The sequence below is a fragment of the Mesocricetus auratus genome, unplaced genomic scaffold (assembly GCF_017639785.1).
Source record: "Mesocricetus auratus isolate SY011 unplaced genomic scaffold, BCM_Maur_2.0 Super-Scaffold_100014, whole genome shotgun sequence".
Taxonomy (NCBI): Eukaryota; Metazoa; Chordata; class Mammalia; order Rodentia; family Cricetidae; genus Mesocricetus; species Mesocricetus auratus.
Window position 1 is genome coordinate 30,796,409 of NW_024429197.1, and position 18,239 is coordinate 30,814,647.

The 18,239-nt window shown below is 45.5% G+C and overlaps 1 protein-coding gene and 1 pseudogene across 1 annotated transcript; both read left to right on the plus strand.

The window, feature by feature from the left end:
• Positions 1-1,868: 1,868 nt before the first annotated feature.
• Positions 1,869-2,814, plus strand: LOC101838222 (annotated as a pseudogene).
• Positions 2,815-7,341: 4,527 nt separating this feature from the next.
• Positions 7,342-14,468, plus strand: Gpx7 (glutathione peroxidase 7). The gene is made up of 3 exons (XM_005072136.4): positions 7,342-7,639; positions 11,838-12,099; positions 13,838-14,468. Exons 1-3 carry the CDS (start codon positions 7,496-7,498, stop codon positions 13,999-14,001), a joined length of 570 nt encoding a protein of 189 aa, XP_005072193.1. The 5' UTR covers positions 7,342-7,495; the 3' UTR covers positions 14,002-14,468.
• Positions 14,469-18,239: the final 3,771 nt, after the last annotated feature.

Genomic DNA, 18,239 nt, shown 5'->3' on the forward strand with positions numbered 1-18,239 from the left:
AGTGCAGAAGACAGATGGATCATGGAAAATGACAGTTGACTATCAAAATCTCAATCAAGTGGCGACTCCAATTGCAGCTGCTGTACCAGATGTGGTGTCTGTTAATCTACTGGAGCAGATTAACACATCTCCTGGTACATAGTATGCAACCATTGATTTAGCCAATGCCTTTTTCTCAGTACCTGCCCATAAAGACCACCAGAAGCAATGTGCTTTCAGTTGGCAAGGCCAGCGATATACCTTTACAGTTTTCCCTTAAGGAAATATTAATCCTCCTGCTCCGTGTTATAAAAACCCAGAGTCAGATATTAGGGGGTGAAAGCTGAAAGACCAGAGAGATGAAGGAGCAAGCCACAGCCACCTTACCTACACAACTTCCCAGCTCCTGTCTCCTCTCCCCTGTCTATGTGTAGAGACCTCCAAACCTCTGTGGTTAGCTAGTGGCTAGCTCTGACCTCCAATCTTCAGGCAAGCTTTATTTGTATAAACAGGATATCACCACAGGAAACTTCAACAGCCTAATCCAGGCAGGATAACAAAGGGCACAGACCTTTCGGGAATGAAAATATGGGTCATGCCTCCAGGAAAAAAGCCAAGACCTGATGAGGTACTTGCTGAGGGTTGAGGAAATGCAGAGTGGGTAGTAGAGGAAGGTAGTTATAAAACCAGCTAAGGTCAAGTTGCAGAAATAAGGACTATAACTGAGTTTTCTGTTGTGTTTTGTTAAGCGTATGCTGTACAGATACTTGTTTTCTTCCCTCAATTTATCATGTAATATAATATCAACTAAGAGAATGTCAGTGATTGTCATATTTAGGTTTTGAGATACCAAAAGAATGTCCTCAAGGGATGTTGTCATCTATTCTAAAAATTTTAGTGTATGTTCAGTTTTACAAGGAATAGTTATATCAATTTAGGCATAATTATGACCTGCTTACTGTTTTATTTGGAAGTTAAACATGGCATAAGGAGATCTGACTGTCGGTTGACAAGGTGTGAACTTGTGATGGTTTGGTTGTCAACTGGACTACATATGGAATTAACTAAAACCCAAGCAGCTAGATACACCTGTGAAGGCTTATTTCTTTGTTTTTGTTTTTGTTTTGGTTTTTGGTTTTTCGAGACAGGGTTTCTCTGTGGCTTTGGAGGCTGTCCTGGAACTAGCTCTTGTGGACCAGGCTGGCCTCGAACTCACAGAGATCCGCCTGCCTCTGCCTCCCAAGTGCTGGGATTAAAGGCGTTTGCCACCAACGCCCGGCTGAAGGCTTATTTCTTAATTAAATCATTTGAAGTGGGAAGACCCACTTTTAATCCAGATTGTTCGAGGTGGGAATATCCACCTTTAATCTGGGCAACACCTTTTGCTGGCATCTCTATAAGACATAGAAGGAAGCTTGTTCCCTTTGCTGCTTGCAAGTCCATTCCTTCACCAGCATTAGAAACTACTTCAGCGCCGGGCGTTGGTGGCGCACGCCTTTAATCCCAGCACTCGGGAGGCAGAGGCAGGTGGATCTCTGAGAGTTCGAGACCAGCCTGGTCTACAGAGCGAGTTCCAGGACAGCCTCCAAAGCCACAGAGAAACCCTGTCTCAAAAAACCAAAAAAAAAAAAAAAAAAAAAAGAAAAGAAAGAAACTACTTCAGGATTCCAGCACAAAGAACCCTGACTAATACATATATACACTAATAATAGAAAATGAACATAGGTATGACCCACTGGGTTTCCTGGCTCTGGCCATCGCAGCTTGCGTTCGCCCAAGTCGCGCGGTGGTGGGGGGGGGGGCGCCGAGGAGGAGCCGTTAGTGGCTTCAGAGCCCACTGCAGCTCGCGGAAAGCAGTGACCACCGTTGCCCGCACCTGTCCCCCCTCGCTCCTGGCCTCTGCCATGCTGGCGCTCATCTCCTGCCTGCTGGACTGATTTCGCTCCCTCGTCTGGAAGGAGGAGATGGAACTGACCCTTGTGGGGCTGCAGTATTCGGGCAAGACCACCTTCGTCGATGTCATAGCGTCAGATCAATTCAGTGAAGATATGATAACCACGGTGGGCTTCAACATGAGGGAAATAACTAAAGATAACGTCACAATAAGGATCTGGGACTTAGGAGGACAACCCCGGTTCCGGAGCATGTGGGAACGGTATTGCAGAGGAGTGGATGCTATTGTTTACATGGTAGATGCTGCAGATCGTGAAACGATAGAAGTCTCGCGTAAGGAGCTCCATAATCTTCTAGATAAACCACACTTGGAAGGCATTCCAGTACTAGTACTTGGAAACAAGAAAGATCTTCCAAATGCCTTGAATAAGAAACAGCTAATGGAAAAAATGAACCTGTCTGCTATTCGGAATAGAGAAATTTGCTGCTACTTAATTTCTTGCAAAGAAAAGTATAATATAGAATGCACACTTCGGTGGCTTGTTCAACACTCAAATTTCTGTAGAAGCTGCGACAGACATCTGACGTCTTCCAGCCCTTCTTGGCTATAATCCTAGAACTACTGTCCTGTTCCTCTGAAGTACTTCCCAGAACATGATCCTTCCTAAACCCAAGAAATTGCCTTTCTCAGACTTTATTTCTTATGTGCACTGCTGAAGATGTATATTCCTATCCTTCATAACAAATCAGCTGGAACTGTCATAATACAGTGAGCACACACTAAAAGACCACACACTTGTCTAGTGTGTAGAGGCCTCTTTCCTTCCTTTTTTAAAAAACACCATTTTTGACCATCTTAAATTAAGAAAATTGCATACTACCATTCTGGTCTTTCTGGGCCAGAATTTTGTATTGGTTTTCAGTAAATGTCTATCTATTTCATTATAGAGTCCAGCAGCTTATATTGGTACTGACTTGATGCAGTATGGAATTCCTAGTGCCACACACAGTATTTAGAAAATCTTCAAGCCTGACTCATCTGGGATATGAACATAATAATGTTTATTCTGTCTCATATATTCATGTGAGGTGTAGACTTCCACCGTAGGAATAATTGGTCTGCCAAGGGTTAGCAGAGGCACCAGGTCAGCACAGTGGGTTCCTTACCATGTAGACTTCCTACCTGGTGAATTTTTTTTTTTTTTTTGGTTTTATGAGACAGGGTTTCTCTGTATTGTTTTGGAGGCTATCGGTCCAGCCTGGCCTCGAACTCACGGAGATCCGCCTGCCTCTGCCTCCCGAGTGCTGGGATTAAAGGCGTGCGCCACCAACGCCCGGTTTACCTGAGACTCCTCTGTCGCCAGATAGCATTTGGGAAGATGGGAAGAGTTACAGCATGCCCCCCCCGCTTTTAACACAGTTTTTAAAGGGATGGGAATTGAAGATTTTTTTTTCAAACATTTTCATGAATTTAGAGCATTCCAGCTAATGTAATAAAACTCACTAAGAATGTCTGACTTTGTGTGAACACACATCTGTTCTGTCTCCAGTCACCCACCCTGTGCTGCTTGACTCCGGCTTTTTTTTTTTTTTTTTTTTTTTTTGGTTTTTCGAGACAGGGTTTCTCTGTGGCTTTGGAGGCTGTCCTGGAACTCGCTCTGTAGACCAGGCTGGCCTCGAACTCACAGAGATCCGCCTGCCTCTGCCTCCCGAGTGCTGGGATTAAAGGCTTGCGCCACCAACGCCCAGCTTGACTCCGGCTTTTTATATCTAGTCATGAAGTTGGCTTTCAGCACAAAGGATACTTACAAACAAATTTTTTTTTTCTTACTATTTTAAGGTTTGACAACTCTAGACCTGCCTGCTTCATAATCATGTTAAAATGTCTGCAGGTTGTTTAGTGATCGACCATGGAGAGAACCGAGGAACCAACGCTGTTTATTGTTTGCTTCTATGATGCAGAGCTGTACAAAAACTTAGAATGATCATATTTTACAGTTTAGTGATCTCCACATACATAAAGGATAAAGGGACATATTAATACTGGTTCACCTGTAAAATTTTACTCATGCCAATGTAGTGATAAAACCCTGTGTCTAAATCTGATTTTAAAAAGGAAAGAAAATGAACACATATTGTAGGAAATGGAGAAAGCCCTAAGTGAGTGAAGTCCTGAGGGTGTATTTAGCATGAACAAGTCGTGTTGAGGACTCTGATACCAGTTGACCCATGGGAAATTGGTAAAGCCATTATCAATGGACCAGGCTCATGAGGGATGGCAATGTTTTTTCAGGAGGCTGGGTATGAGTGTTTATGAACAATTGATCAGGATATGCAAAGGGTAGCAACTGCAGCTTCCTCCTCCAGGATGCTGACAGCCTGAGACTGCTCACCTACAGAGACCTTCTAGGAAGATTAAACTAACCCTTCTCTCTGTGCTGTGCGTAATAAACACGCTAAGGTTTCAGGTTGTAGTGATAACAGTAGTGTTTAAAAAAATCATTGGGTTGTAGTGGAGTTCACCTTTAATCCCAGCACTTGGGAGGCAGAGACAGGTGAATCTCTGAGGTCAAGGCCAAGTCTTTTCTGCATGCCCTTGCCACCCTGGGCCAAGGTTCCAGGAGCCAAGCTGCGAGGGACAGGGCCCACTACAATGTTGCGAGCCCTCCTCCTCTCACACTAACCCTCTACCCTATTTCATCTAAAGGGCTATTAAATTTTTAGGTTTTTAGTCCTTTCTCTGTAGCACACATAATAAAAAACCCAGAGACAGATATTGGAGTTCAAGGTAAAGATCAGAAAAACAAAGCAGCCAAGTCACCAGAGAGCTCTCACCTCTACCAAGGCTGGAGGAGGGATGCTGTCCTCAATGTGACTGGAGACTAATTGCCAGAATATCGAATGCCCTGCTCCTATCGTATATACCTCTCTAGTGCTGGGTTTATAGGCATGAGCTCTGTTTCTCTTTTAGACCAATTCACTCTAATGTAGCTGTGGGTGTCCTTGAACTCAGAGATCCATCTGCCTCTGTCTCCTGAGCCCTGGAATTAAAGGTGTGTGCCACCATTGCCCAGCTTCTATGGCTAACTAGTGTGGCTGGGCATTCTTATCTGCAGACAAGCTTTATTAGATAATAATATATCATCACACTCCTCCCACAGGAATATAAATTCAATAATTTTACCCTATTTTTCCCACTATATTAAAAACTTTTTAAATAGTTTCATATTAGGCACTCAACAGACTGATAAACAAATACTGTAAACATCCTAAATAACCATGAATAATGTCCTTGAGCTTATTGTGGGAAAGAGGAGGACTAGGGATCCTAGAGTGAGTCCTCAACCCTTTCAAATGCCTAGCAGAGATTTAGTGTGGTTTGTCTATGTCTTTGAATCTCCTCGTTGTTAGATGTGCCACCTGGAAATAACTTGCCCCTTTAAAAACGTCAGAAATATATAGTGGACTGAAAATAAAATGACAGATTACATTCTGTTGGCTAAAATCATCAGCATCTCATATCAGAGTCTAGCATGGACACACAGAAGTCACCAGAAGGTTTACAAAAGATAAACATTTATTGAGTATCTAGTGTATGAAAGAGGACAGAAAGATGATCCAGACACAGGTCTTCCCTGGAGATGCTCCCAGTCTGTGGGCCAGGCAGTTGTAGAAATAGTCAACTATACAATGTTACTGTCAGCTCAACTGTTTATATTATTAAGACCCATCATGGGCCTCAAGGCTCCCACAAGATAGGGGCAAGGAGGCAGAAGGGTAGGGATGCTTGCTTAGGCCTTAGCCTTGCCTGGAACATCTTGTCCCGTATCTCACCTCTGAAGGCAAACGGAAGACAGAGAATATCTTGATGGCACCGAAAGACAGCCTACTCTAAAATCTAAGGACCAGGTTTCGAATCTTACTGTGTAACCTTGTAGTCTGCTTTAAGTCAGCCAGCTACAGCCTATAGAGTGGTGTGACACACACAGCCTTTCCCCAGCTAGCCCCTGAAGACTCCTCTCATCTGCTCCATCCCTGTCTTACCCCAAACAGCCAAACCCTCCCCTCATGCTCTGTGCCTTCATCGTCACAGCTGCCCTTCTGTGACACTTTTGCTCAGCCTTCCCAACTTTGACAGTCCCATTCCCGTCTCAATGCATGACCCTGCTTGGCTCTGCCATCACCATCTCTGGGCCTTAAAGCTCCCAAGTCTCTGCTCCACCAGCATCTGCTCTTGCCTCTTCCTGTCTGCTCACCACAAGGAAGCTTGTGTGTAGAGGGATCTGTCTACTGCAAAACATAAAACTTCATTTCTTGATTTGAAGCCTGTCTTTTTTTTTTTTCCCACAGCTCGCCTAAAACTATATAGACCAGGCTGATCTCTAACTCAGAGATCTGCCTGCCTCTGTCCCACAGATGCTGGAGTTAAAGGCGCTAGCTACCAATGCCCAGGAAGCCATGTGCCAACCTCTCCCCTCCCCCACCTCCCACCCCTGATTGTTCTTTGCTCCAGCCGAACCAGCCGTGCTTGCCCAGTGTATCGTGTTTCACTCTCCCTGGCAACCTTCACACATGCTTCCTGCTTTTGCGAGAATAACAACGTCTACTCACTTGTCAGACATCAGTTCTGCCTCCTGTTGCTGTCCCATCCCACCCTCAGCTTTGGCGGGTACTAACTTGCCCTAACAATGGTTTCAGAGTTGACTGTGAACTATTTAGTGCCCTATCGCCTTCTGAATGGGGATCTCACGTCTTGCTCATCACTGCACAAGAGGCTCCTGGAGCTCAAAATGTGCGTTAACTCATACTTAGTCACCAACAGATGCTCAGCCCTTTGTGGGTGTCATGGAGGTTTTCTGAGCCTGAGGAACACTGTCGTGCCATGTCCACATCTCCTGTCACTACAGCTGCTAGCCACGTTAGTGTTCACAAAAAGCTGTCAGCTGCTCCAGACAGGGAACCTTCTTGGCTCCTGTTGCACCCCCTGCCAGGGGACACTAATCCAATGATTGACGAGACCTTGGTGTAAAGGTCTGCTATGTCAGAGTCTCTGCTGGGTGAACCAGAAGATGATCCCCAAAACTGTCTGTCCTAAACCTCCTTCACTGCAGGATTCCAAACCGCTTCAGACTCAGGCTCCTTTGCCTGCTCTGACTTCTCTATTTGGATAAAACATTACATTCGTTAACCTAAGGTTAACTTGTTCAGTTGTCAAAGTGTTTTCCATCGTTTTTCTGTTACAGTCCAGTATTCCCAATTCTACATTGACCAGGTGTATTCTCGTGGGGAACTGAGGCTCAGAGTTGTGGAGCGATCCGCCTAAAGTCAAGCACTGTGTAGATGCTAATCTCGCACAGATTTTCTCCCCTCTCTTCCTATTAAGTCTCTGCATCCTAAGCATTTGCGAACAAATTCATAGAAGCGAAAACGCAAGAAAGCAGGATCCTTGGCTCTGGAGCTGACCGGCGCAGAACAGCTGGGGAAACTGAGGTTCAGAGCCAGGACTCCACGCCTGCAGAGGCTACCGCGAAAGGGGCGCGTCCTGCCCGGTGGGCCGCCTCCTTCCGCCCCCCACGCCGGGGTCTCCCCTCCCGCTTTTTCCCTCGCCAAGCCGCCACCTCGGATGCGAGCCATGGTTGCGACCGTGGCGGCGGCGTGGCTGCTCCTATGGGCCACGGCTTGCGCGAAATCCGAGCAGGACTTCTACGACTTCAAGGCGGTCAACATCCGGGGCAAACTGGTATCGCTGGAGAAGTACCGCGGCTCGGTGAGTGACGGTCCCCTGCGGGCCTGGCTCGCCGGGGGGAAGGGGGTTGATGGGGGCGCCCGGCCCCGGGCCTCTTTGGGGGATAATCCCCTCGGGTGCGTCACAGCTCGGACACCACCCTGGGGATCCCAGCCCAGCGATCAGTCCACCCAGCGCCCCCAGGCCCATGCACACTTAGGCCGGCGGCTACGTGGCACAGCCCGGGAGTCACAAGCGCTATCTGTGCTGTGGGGCTCATGACCGCGCCCGGAAGAATAAAAGTTACCCTGGCCCTAAGAGTTAAAGTTACCCTAGCCTTTTGCCCCAGGGCTTTGCACCTGGAACAGTGGGTCCAATGAGAATGCAGAGAGACAAATAAACGGGCCTTGGAGGAAGTGACTATTTAAGACGGACCCTTGCATGGATATTAGAATGCACCCTGAGGCCCTGGGAACGAAGACTTGGGCACAGGACCACACAACAGCAGAAAGTAACTCATGCTGGAAAAGAATCCTACCTACACCTTTGGACCTCTGAAGGCCCTTAGAGGGCAGTTGTGATGCCATCCAAGCCAACAGACAGGCCCCTCCTTGCTAGACTGAATTACAGTAAGGAAGTGTGTCAGGGTTGGGTCTTTTAAATAAAAAAAAGACTGGAGCAAAACAGATCGAGACAAAGAGAGCTGGCCAAGTTCAGAAACAAGCTAAACTGCTAGAAGGGAGGATCAGGGATTTCAACAGTGGTTCCTGAAGGATACAAGCCCTTAGGCTAAGTGGTGGTAGATGAGACCAGCAGGGCCGGACTTTGAGCAGACCCAGGTGCTGCGCCTTTTGTAATGAAGACTCGGCCCTAGATCAGGGCGTGGCGTTGCAGGCCTTTAATCCCAGAACTGCACTCGGGAAGAAGAGACAAGCTGATCGCTGTGGGTTCGAGGCCAGTTTAGTGCCCACAAAGGGAGTTCCAGGGCTGCATGGTGAGACTCTATCTCGAAAAACAAAATAATTAATTAGTTTTAAAAACTCATTCAAAGAATGTTCTGCCTCTTGAGATGGAGCTGGAGACCCTGATGTGAAGACGTGTGGCGTTGGACTTTGATGGACCTGTGAGCCCATCATCCTAATTTGGATGAATCACAAAGGAATGGCTATCATGAGCTACTCTTGGGAGCAGGGTCATCTTTAGGGACAAAACCAATTTCAATGGCCTTGAATTCTCGATTATGCTGGGAGTGCAGTGTGCTGTGAGTTTCAAAATGAGGGGCAGTGTGGACTCACTTGGCAAGCTTTAAGATGCTCCGTGTGAGCCGGGCGTTGGTGGCCACGCCTTTAATCCCAGCACTCGGGAGGCAGAGGCAGGCCGATCTCTGCGAGTTCGAGGCCAGCCTGGTCTACAGAGCGAGTTCCAGGACAGCCTCCAAAGCCACAGAGAAACCCTGTCTCGAAAAACCAAGAAAAAAAAAATGCTCCGTGTGGACTATAGGTCTCCTCAATGACCTCATCCAAGACTCCATAGAGTAGCAAAGAGCAGGACCCATTCCTGTCAGGCCTCCCCGCCCCTCTGAAACTGCTGGACAGAGACCCCAGAGGTACCAACTGAGCAGCTCCTCCAGTCATTAGTTCATTGTTTATTTATTTGGCACCTACTGTATACCAGGTAGAAACCCCAAGTTCTGAAGATAAACAGTGATGGACAAAACAAGTTTATGCCTTAACCAAGCTTACAGGGAAGAAAGATAATAAACGAGGCTCTGGAAACTGAACCAGGCAATCTCAATAGCAGTAAGAGATTTTTTTAAAAATACAAGATTTCTCAACTACTAAAAGGAATATTGTATAGAGTTAGCCTGGAACATGCACACTTTTAATACCAGCACTTGGGTGGCAGAAATAGGCAGATATCTTTGAGTTCAAAGCCAGACTGATCAATATAGCAAGTTCTAGGCCAGTCAAGGTTACATGAGGTAATAAAATCATGTCTCAAAAAAATTAAAATAAATTTGAAAAGGTAGAATTAGAGGATGAGTAGGATTGCTCAGTGGATGAGCCAAGCCTGAGGACCTGAGTTCAATTCTTACTTACATGGAAGAAGGAGAGAACCACTTTCTGGAAGCTACTCTCTGATCTCCACACATGCACACCACAGTGTGTAGCATCACCCTACCTCCTGACTTGTTTTGCTAGTTTGTTCTGAGAGGTAGAATTAGAATTTGAACCCCAAAAGTACAACTATAGAGTCTCTGCTCTCAATTGCTAAGCTCAGAAAGAAACCAGGAAGCAATCAGCTAGGCCTGCTGCTTGGAGCATACCTTCATTTGTTCATTAACGGACCTTTGCTGCCTCCTACTACAGCCTGATACTGAGTGAAAGTCAGAAGGATAACTGGGGATGACAGTCATTTAGTCCATGGTGGAGCATGGGTGGAATGTATGAGTGAGAGAGAGAGAGTGGGGAGGTATGTGGTTTATTTGCTTACTTACATGTGCACACCTGAGTCTGTTTCTAAGCATGTGTATGTGCACACGTGAATAAGCTATTGGGTTTCATGAATGGAATGAGAAGCAAGAAGCAAGATGTCCTGCTTCACAAAGGCTAGGGAGACACACGAGATACTGGTTAAAAAGAAGCATCTTAAAGTGCATTCAGTAAAGGTCCAGTGGGAAAGAAGGGAGGAGACCCTTAACTGGAGCAGGAAATTTACAGTTCCAATTTCTTACCACCTCAGGCAGAGTGTACAATGGGTCAGATTAGCTCAATGATTCTCAGCTAAATGGTGACACATGCCTTTAATCCCAGCAAGCAGATTTCCGTGAGTTTGAGGCTAACCTGGTCTACAGAGCTAGTTCTAGGATAGCCAGGGCTACAAAAAAATTTTTTTTGTTATTACATTGTGTGTGTGTGTGTGTGTGTGTGTGTGTGTGTGTTTGCCTTTCATACTGTCTAGGAGGAGGCCAGAGAAAACTTGGGGGAGTCATTTCTTTCCTTCTATTTTGTGGGGCCCTGAGATTGAACTCAAATTGTCAAGTATGGCAGCAAATTGTTATCTCTCCAGTTTGTTTTGTTTTGAGATACAGTGTTTTACTGTGCAGTAGCTGGCCTGGAAGTTGGTATGTAGATCAGGCTGGCTTGGAACTCACGAAGGTCCACTTACCTCTGTCTCTGCCTCCCAAGCACACTTTTTTTCTTTTTAAAGGAAGTGGCCTTACTATGTAGTTTAGGCTGGCCTCCAACTTGCAGTTCTTTTGCCTCAGCCTCCTTAGAGCTGGGATTACAGGCATGTGCCACAGGCTTGGTGGTCAAGCCTAGACATCTAGTGGGTACAGGCTAGGATGATGCCAAATATTCTACAATAAACAGGACAGCTACCCACAATGAAGACCCATAATTTCAGTAGTGGTGAATTTGAGAAGTCCTATCTAGCTTGAGCAACTTGTGCCCAGTGTTCCAAACTGACCCTGGGAAGGGTCTTCATTAGGTAGCCAGGTGATATTCCAACTTGTCTCAAAAGCAGCCGTATAGCTAGGGCCAGGGTACCAGACAAAGGATTGGTGCCACAATTCTAATTACATCATAACTCAGATCCATAGTTAGCTCTGTATTTATTGCCTAAAGTCTTTAATAAAATTAGGGCTCAGTGGTCAAAGTATTTGTCGGAAGGGAGGAGATAAAAAGGCTTGTCCTGGGGGTCATTCTGTCCATGTTCCGGCAGCCCCATCCTGGGAAAAGCACAGGGAGGCACACTGTTCTTCTGCTTCCTTTTTCTTTAGAGATTTCTGGGAAGGAGCCCACCTGAATTCCTGGAAGTACCCAGCTGACTGAACCAAGTGTGCCTTTCTCCTCCCCAGCATCAGTTACTGATATGTGCTCTCTGTGTGCATGCCTGTCTGTGAATGTGCTGTATGTATTTGTGGATCTGTGTACTACTGGATATTGTAGGTTTGCATCATAGAGCATGTGCATATTAATTTAGGTGAATTGTATGCTTACAGTCACAGTGATTCATGTATGTGTGTACATGTGCATAGGCCCCTACATGATTGATTTTATATGTGGGTATATTATGTGAGAGCATTATACATGTATTTACATATCTACATAGCATTCTTGCATGTGTGAAGGAGTCATCTATGTGGACATGTCAAAGCAGATGCACGTGCATGCCTCTCCACTGGATTGTGTACGGTTCTGAGCTTTCTTCTGTTTTGTTTGTTTTTGCCGTGCAGGTTTCTCTGGTGGTGAACGTAGCTAGCGAATGTGGCTTCACAGACCAGAACTACCGGGCCTTGCAGCAGCTGCAGCGTGACCTGGGTCCCTACCACTTTAATGTGCTTGCCTTCCCTTGCAACCAGTTTGGCCAGCAGGAGCCAGACACCAACAGAGAAATCGAGAACTTTGCCCGCCGCACCTACAGTGTCTCTTTTCCCATGTTTAGCAAGATTGCAGTCACTGGCACTGGTGCTCACCCTGCCTTCAAATACCTAATCCGTGAGTCCTGTCCCTTCTCCCCTTCACTTTACCTCCCTGGCCGAGGCCATGACTTCCTGGGCACCAGACGCTGCTGGATGGCTGGGTCTCTTGGAGGAAAGTAAGGGCAGGCTTGAGCAGAAGAAGAATCCTTCCCAAGTCTCTCTACCCTGAGACTTGGTCTCCGCTCACAGGGGCTCCTGGAAGGATACAGGTCACCATGCTTTTGCCAGTGTTCCTTAGCTGAGCTTATAGACTGAGGATAGAGAAACTAAGGCATAGCCATCAGACATCACACACCTGGAAAAGGGTGACTCTTGTTCTGAGTCAAATTCTGTACACTAAAGAGGGAAACCTTTTCTCCGAAAGATCAGCTTAATTGCCATGCCTGGAATACCAGTGACAGGCATGATGTGTGGGCTGTGAATGAGTTCACCAATTACGGAAAGGCAGTAGAGTTTGGTAGATACTCTGTGGTCCAGCTGCAACAGACAAGACAGTAGAGAAACTGCACAGAGATGGTCTAAGGGGGTGCTTTTATGTGTATGGGGAGAGGGGCTCTGTGGGCAGTCAGGCAGTGTTTCAATGTCACTGCGCTCTGATTGTTTGGGTCTCATCAGGTGGGACATCTCAACAGTGCTGTCTCTATGGAAGGTGAGGCAGGAATAAGTTTTACAACATAGGTTATCTCTTCATGGGACTGGCTATCGATGTAAGAGGCAGGCTTGGTTCACCAAGGGTTAAACATTTGATGGTCTGAGCTTGCTCATCAAAAAGTAAGATTCTGGGATTAGAGAGATATCTCAGAGGTTAAGAGCATTGGTTGCTCATCAAGAAGTAAACCCAGGTTTGATTCCGAGTCCCCAAATGGCAGCTCACAACTATCTGAAACTCCAGTCCCAAGGAATCCATCTAATTCCATTTCTGGCCTCCTTGGGCACTATATACATACAGTGTGCAGGCATACATGCAAGTAAAACACCCATACACATTGAAAGAAAGAAAGAGGGAGGAAGGAAGGAGGGAAGGAGGGAAGAAAGAAAGTCCAAAATGCCTGCCTGCCTTTGCAGACTTTGTGAACTTTGGGACCTGGCGAGCTTTGTGTATTTGTTAAATCATACATTTTTCCCCTCCTATATGTTTTGTTAGTTTTTCTCCCAGTTCCTACAATTGCAGATCAATCTAATCTTGCTTTAGGCGCATCTGGAAAGATCTTATAACTATACAAGCTTGAATCCTACTCCAGCAGGACCCAAGAATTTATTTAAGACTCGACTCCATGACAGTGATTTTGATGCAGCCAGTATATGGACTAACCTTTAGAAGCCATTAAGATTTCATTGGAAGCAAAGAATTGTAGTGCATGTCTACACTTGGGAGTTAGAAGCCAGGAGGATAAGGCATTCCAGATCTTCCTCAGCTCTATAGCAAGACTAAGGTAGCCTAGGTTACATGGAATCCTGTCTCAAAACAAAAGATACTTAGAGAACAGGGCGTGGCGGTTTGGGGTGATTAGGAAAGGATGGCTGATAGTACGTATCATGTACGTCCCAGGATCCTAGAGTCGTCTCTCTCAATCAGGATCCCACACTGGAATCTATTGGAGTGTTCTTCAAAAGTGCTGGGGGCTGGGTCTTGTTCTTAGTGGCTCTAATTGAAGTAGTCTGGGCTGAGCCTGGATGTGGGAGTTATACCAATAGCAGGATCCCAGGAGAGGCCACAGAGAAGCAAAATGGTCTTCTGCTTCCTTTTTCTTTAGAGACTTCCGGGAAGGAGCCTACCTGGAACTTCTGGAAGTACCTAGTGGACCCCGATGGAAAGGTGGTGGGGGCTTGGGATCCAACAGTGCCCATTCAGGAGATCAAGCCGCGGATCACAGAGCTGGTGGTAAAGCTCATCCTTAAGAAACGAGAAGAGCTGTGATTGGTTCCCTCTTCCCCACCACTGCCGTCCCTCGCCAAACTCAAGTGGTGCTTCACAGGCAGAGAGCCTGGGCTTCTCGCCCCTTCACTCACATAGAGGAAGAAGTCTAAGACTTTGACTCCAAGAGCAAGGAATAGGAACTCCTGGCCAATCAGAGCTCTGAACAGTCAATCACGGGCCAGTGGGCTGCTGGCCAAAGGAAACATGGCCAGGCTATGAGAAACCATGTAGAAGGGTATGAAGCAACCCTCTCTCCTAGCCAGGCTCCTGTAAAGAGAAGCCAAGTCTTACCTCACAGGAAGGCATGAGGAAGGCTGTGAGGATTAGCATCTAACACCTGAGAACGTGCCTGGGGCAGTGCTAGCCAAAGAGGAAACATTCAGCACATGTTCTCTGCCTATAAACAAAACATTACTTGTGATAATAAAACTTGAACTCAACACAAATGTCTAGCCAATGGAAATGTAGACCAAATGCGTTTGCTGTTGTTTTTGTTCTCTGTTCCTTTGTGGATTATTACTTAATTACAGAAGATGCAAGTGCTGGGAGTGGGAGAAGGGCTCAGAGTTCAGACACTTGTAAGACTCTGGGTTCCATTCCCACAGAGGCAAAAAGAAAGGCACAGAGAGAGAATGGGCCAATAAAAACCCAAACAAGGGCTGGAGAGATGGCTCCGCGGTTAAGAGCACTGGATACTCCTCCAGAGGACCCCTGTTCAGTTCTCAGCACCCACATGGCAGTTCACAACCATCTGTAACTGCAGTTACAGGGGACAAGACACCATCTCACAGACATACATGCAGGCAAAATGCCAATGCACACAAAATGAAAATAAATCATTAAAAAAACTAACAATACAGCCGTGCGTTGGTGGCGCACGCCTTTAATCCCAGCACTCGGGAGGCAGAGGCAGGCCGATCTCTGTGAGTTCGAGGCCAGCCTGGTCTACAGAGTGAGTTCCAGGACAGCCTTCAAAGCCACAGATAAACCCTGTCTCGAAAAACAAAAAACAAAAAACAAAAAAAACAAAACTAACCATACAGATTAACATAAAAAAATAAACATTAAAGGCCTTTTAATTTTTTTCAGTACAGCTAAACATTAATCCTAATAGAAAGTTCCGATCAAACATACACTACAGTAAAAAAAAAAAAAAGTGAAGGATATCCTAATTTATTTATTTATTTATTTTTAGGATATCCTAATTTAAATGTGAGCTGTCTCCTACAGGTTACGTACCTGAACACTTGGTTCCCAGAGAGTGGTACTGTTTTGGCTAAGGGTGGGCAGGTTATGGGACTTATTGTATATGGGGGCAGATGCATGGCCATAGGAGCAGGACTTCAACCAGGATTCTGACTGGACCTCAAACTCTTCTTCCAGACTACTCTGGTAGTATGACCCCAGACACACACACACACACACACACACACACACACACACACACACTGTGGCCAGGAATCAATCCCACCACTATGCCTTCTTGGTTACAATGGGCTGATATTCCCTGAAACCGTGAGCCAGGAGAAATCTTTTCTCTCTTAAATTGCATTAGCCAGATCACAGCCAGGAGAAAAGTAAACATATGAATTTGCAGGCTGCAGGTAGCCAGTAAGGATTCCAGACATGGCAGCTGGGGCCAGACTAGGACCAGGCCTTATCTCCTTGTCAAGCTGCACCTAGAGCTCTCAGAATTTATTTATTTATTTATTTATTTATGTATTTTAGATAGTGTTTCTCTATGTAGCCCGGACTATCCTAGAATTTTCAGTGTGGGCCAAGCTGGCCTCGAACTCACAGAGATCCATCCACCTGTCTTCCTTCCTAGTGCTGGGATTAAAGGGGTGTGCCACCACACTTGCCTCTAACAAACCGGAGCCAACATTTAAGATTTGTTTTTCTTCCCTTATCCCTGATGCGGGAGAAATTTAAACTGTTTAACATTGCAATACTTAAAGAATACAAGATCTCTCATGGGAATCTGAGGTTTGTTAATTAAGCCAGGCTGGCTGGTCAGTGACCCTGGGGATCCTCCTGTCTCTGCCTTCCATGATTCATGTCTGACTTTCTTCTGTGTATATGCTAGGACCAAACTCAAGTCTTCATGTACTTTATCAATTGAACTGTTTCCCTGGCCCTATTTTGTTCTGCTTAGAAATATGATCTTATGTAGCCCAGCTGGCCTTGAATTTACAACTCACTACCTTATAGTCCCTAGTGCTAACTTCCCGAATACCACATAAAATGCCTGTAGCTTTGATAAACCAAGTTTTTTCATTATTATTATCGCAAAATTTAGGCTGTTAGAGTGATAGCACAGGTTCTCCTTTTGTCTTTTGAGAAGGCCATACTAAGGGTGTGATATGTTGAAGGCTGTTACCCTTTACTGATGAGTCAGTGCAAGGAATGGAGTAGATCTTGTCTCAGTAGCTTCATGGTTGGGCACAAGCAAAGTATAAGGGGTTAAAGTTTATTCTGATTGCTTGAATTTTGCTTCTTGTGCTTTTTTGCCTTCTCAAAACAGAGGCAGTTTGCATTAAGGAAGGCTTGTGCTCATGGATTTGATTCCAAACGCCCTGTGGCTAGTGCTCAAATTTAACCATGCTGGTAGGAGCAAAGATGTTCTAAAGGAAGACACCATGCCCTTCACTTCACCCATCAGACTACTGAAACAATGGACTCCAAGAAACTGGAGTTCCCCCAGTCTCATGCTAATAGAAAGATAAGATGGGGGCCCTCAGTTAGAGGGGAGCTTGTCCTGCAGAAGAGATTTCACACAGTATGACACTTGTCAGACCACCTTGCAGGAGAGATTAGTCCCAGGCAATGATGAATCAGTGACGGGTGGGAACACCCCTTGACTGGATCTGTTTAGTTATACATGAATTTTTTTTTCTTTTTTTCTTTTTTGGTTTTTACGAGACAGGGTTTCTCTGTATTGTTTTGGAGGCTGTTGGTCCAGCCTGGCCTCGAACTCACAAAGATCCGCCTGCCTCTGCCTCCCGAGTGCTGGGATTAAAGGCGTGCGCCACCACCGCCCGGCTATACATGAATCTTGCTTTCTATTTAAACCTAAATTTTGCATTAGGACCTTGAATGTGAACTTGGGGAAACGTCACTAGACTTTGTTTCTTTTCCCAATGTGGCTGTATTAAATAGGCATGGACACTAAAGATAAAAACCATTTCCTTAAAATGCTGTGAGTCCCATTGTAGACTCTATACTTCTCATAGGACATGTATTTCTATAGACTTTACTAGCTTCAAGCTGGCTCTGTTTCCTTCTAACATACATGAAAATGCCATTTTAGCTGGGCAGGAGTGGCGCACGTCTTTAATCCCAGCACTTGAGAGACAGAGGTAGGCGAATCTCTGTGAGTTCGAGACCAGCCTAGTCTACAAGAACTAGTCCCAGGACAGCCTCCAAAACCACAGAGAAACCCTGTCTCAAAAAAACAAAACAAAATAACAAAAAGCCATTTTAAATCTTTATCAACTCTTAATTAGCCATTATTTGCCAACAACCTTGTCTTCAATTAATACCTTGGTTATCAGTTAACACTTGAGTAGTTGATACATGATTATCTACTAATGGTTTAATTACCTCCTAACACCAGCTTATCATCTAGCTACTTATTCACTAGGCTGTATTACATGACAGTTCAGTTACATGCTAAACCTTAATTATTAATCAACAGTTTAGTAACTTGCTTTTAACATATTACTGATACTTTAGTTATCTGCTGTTAATTTAGAGTACAGTTGTCTTCCCTGCTCACAGGAACAGAAACACAAGGGCAGCTATGGAAACATGGAAAGAGAGAAAGAGTGCCCTTCCCCTTCCTCCTCCTCCCCATTCTAGCCTTGGCTGAAGCCTCTAGGTGGCTGACACTCAGGAACTCCAGCACAATTACACTTGTCTAAAGTTTTACTTTTACCCAGATAGAAACCTGCAATCTTCTGGGACTCTCACTTGAAACTTTATAGCAAAAAAGGTACGTCCTAACTTCCTTATGCAACCCTAGTGGCTCTTCCTTTTATTTTATCAGATTGTAATCCATCCAAGTCATCTCCAGAGCCACCCTATAAATTCCACTTATCAAACAGAGAAAGGCTGGGAGATGGTCAAGGCACTTGGTACCAAGCTCAGCGGCCCAAGTTCAATCTCAGAAGGTGGAAAGAGAGAAATGACGTCTTCAAGTAGTCCTTTGACCTCTGCCAGGGTTCTATAGTAAGACT

Excerpts from the sequence above, each read along its gene's own strand:
- Gpx7 (XM_005072136.4), top strand. The coding sequence starts at position 7,496 with ATGCGAGCCATGGTTGCGACCGTGGCGGCGGCGTGGCTGCTCCTATGG. Across the intron at positions 7,640-11,837 it reads TGGAGAAGTACCGCGGCTCG|GTTTCTCTGGTGGTGAACGT; the intron begins GTGAGTGACGGT and ends TTTGCCGTGCAG. Across the intron at positions 12,100-13,837 it reads TGCCTTCAAATACCTAATCC|AGACTTCCGGGAAGGAGCCT; the intron begins GTGAGTCCTGTC and ends CTTTTTCTTTAG.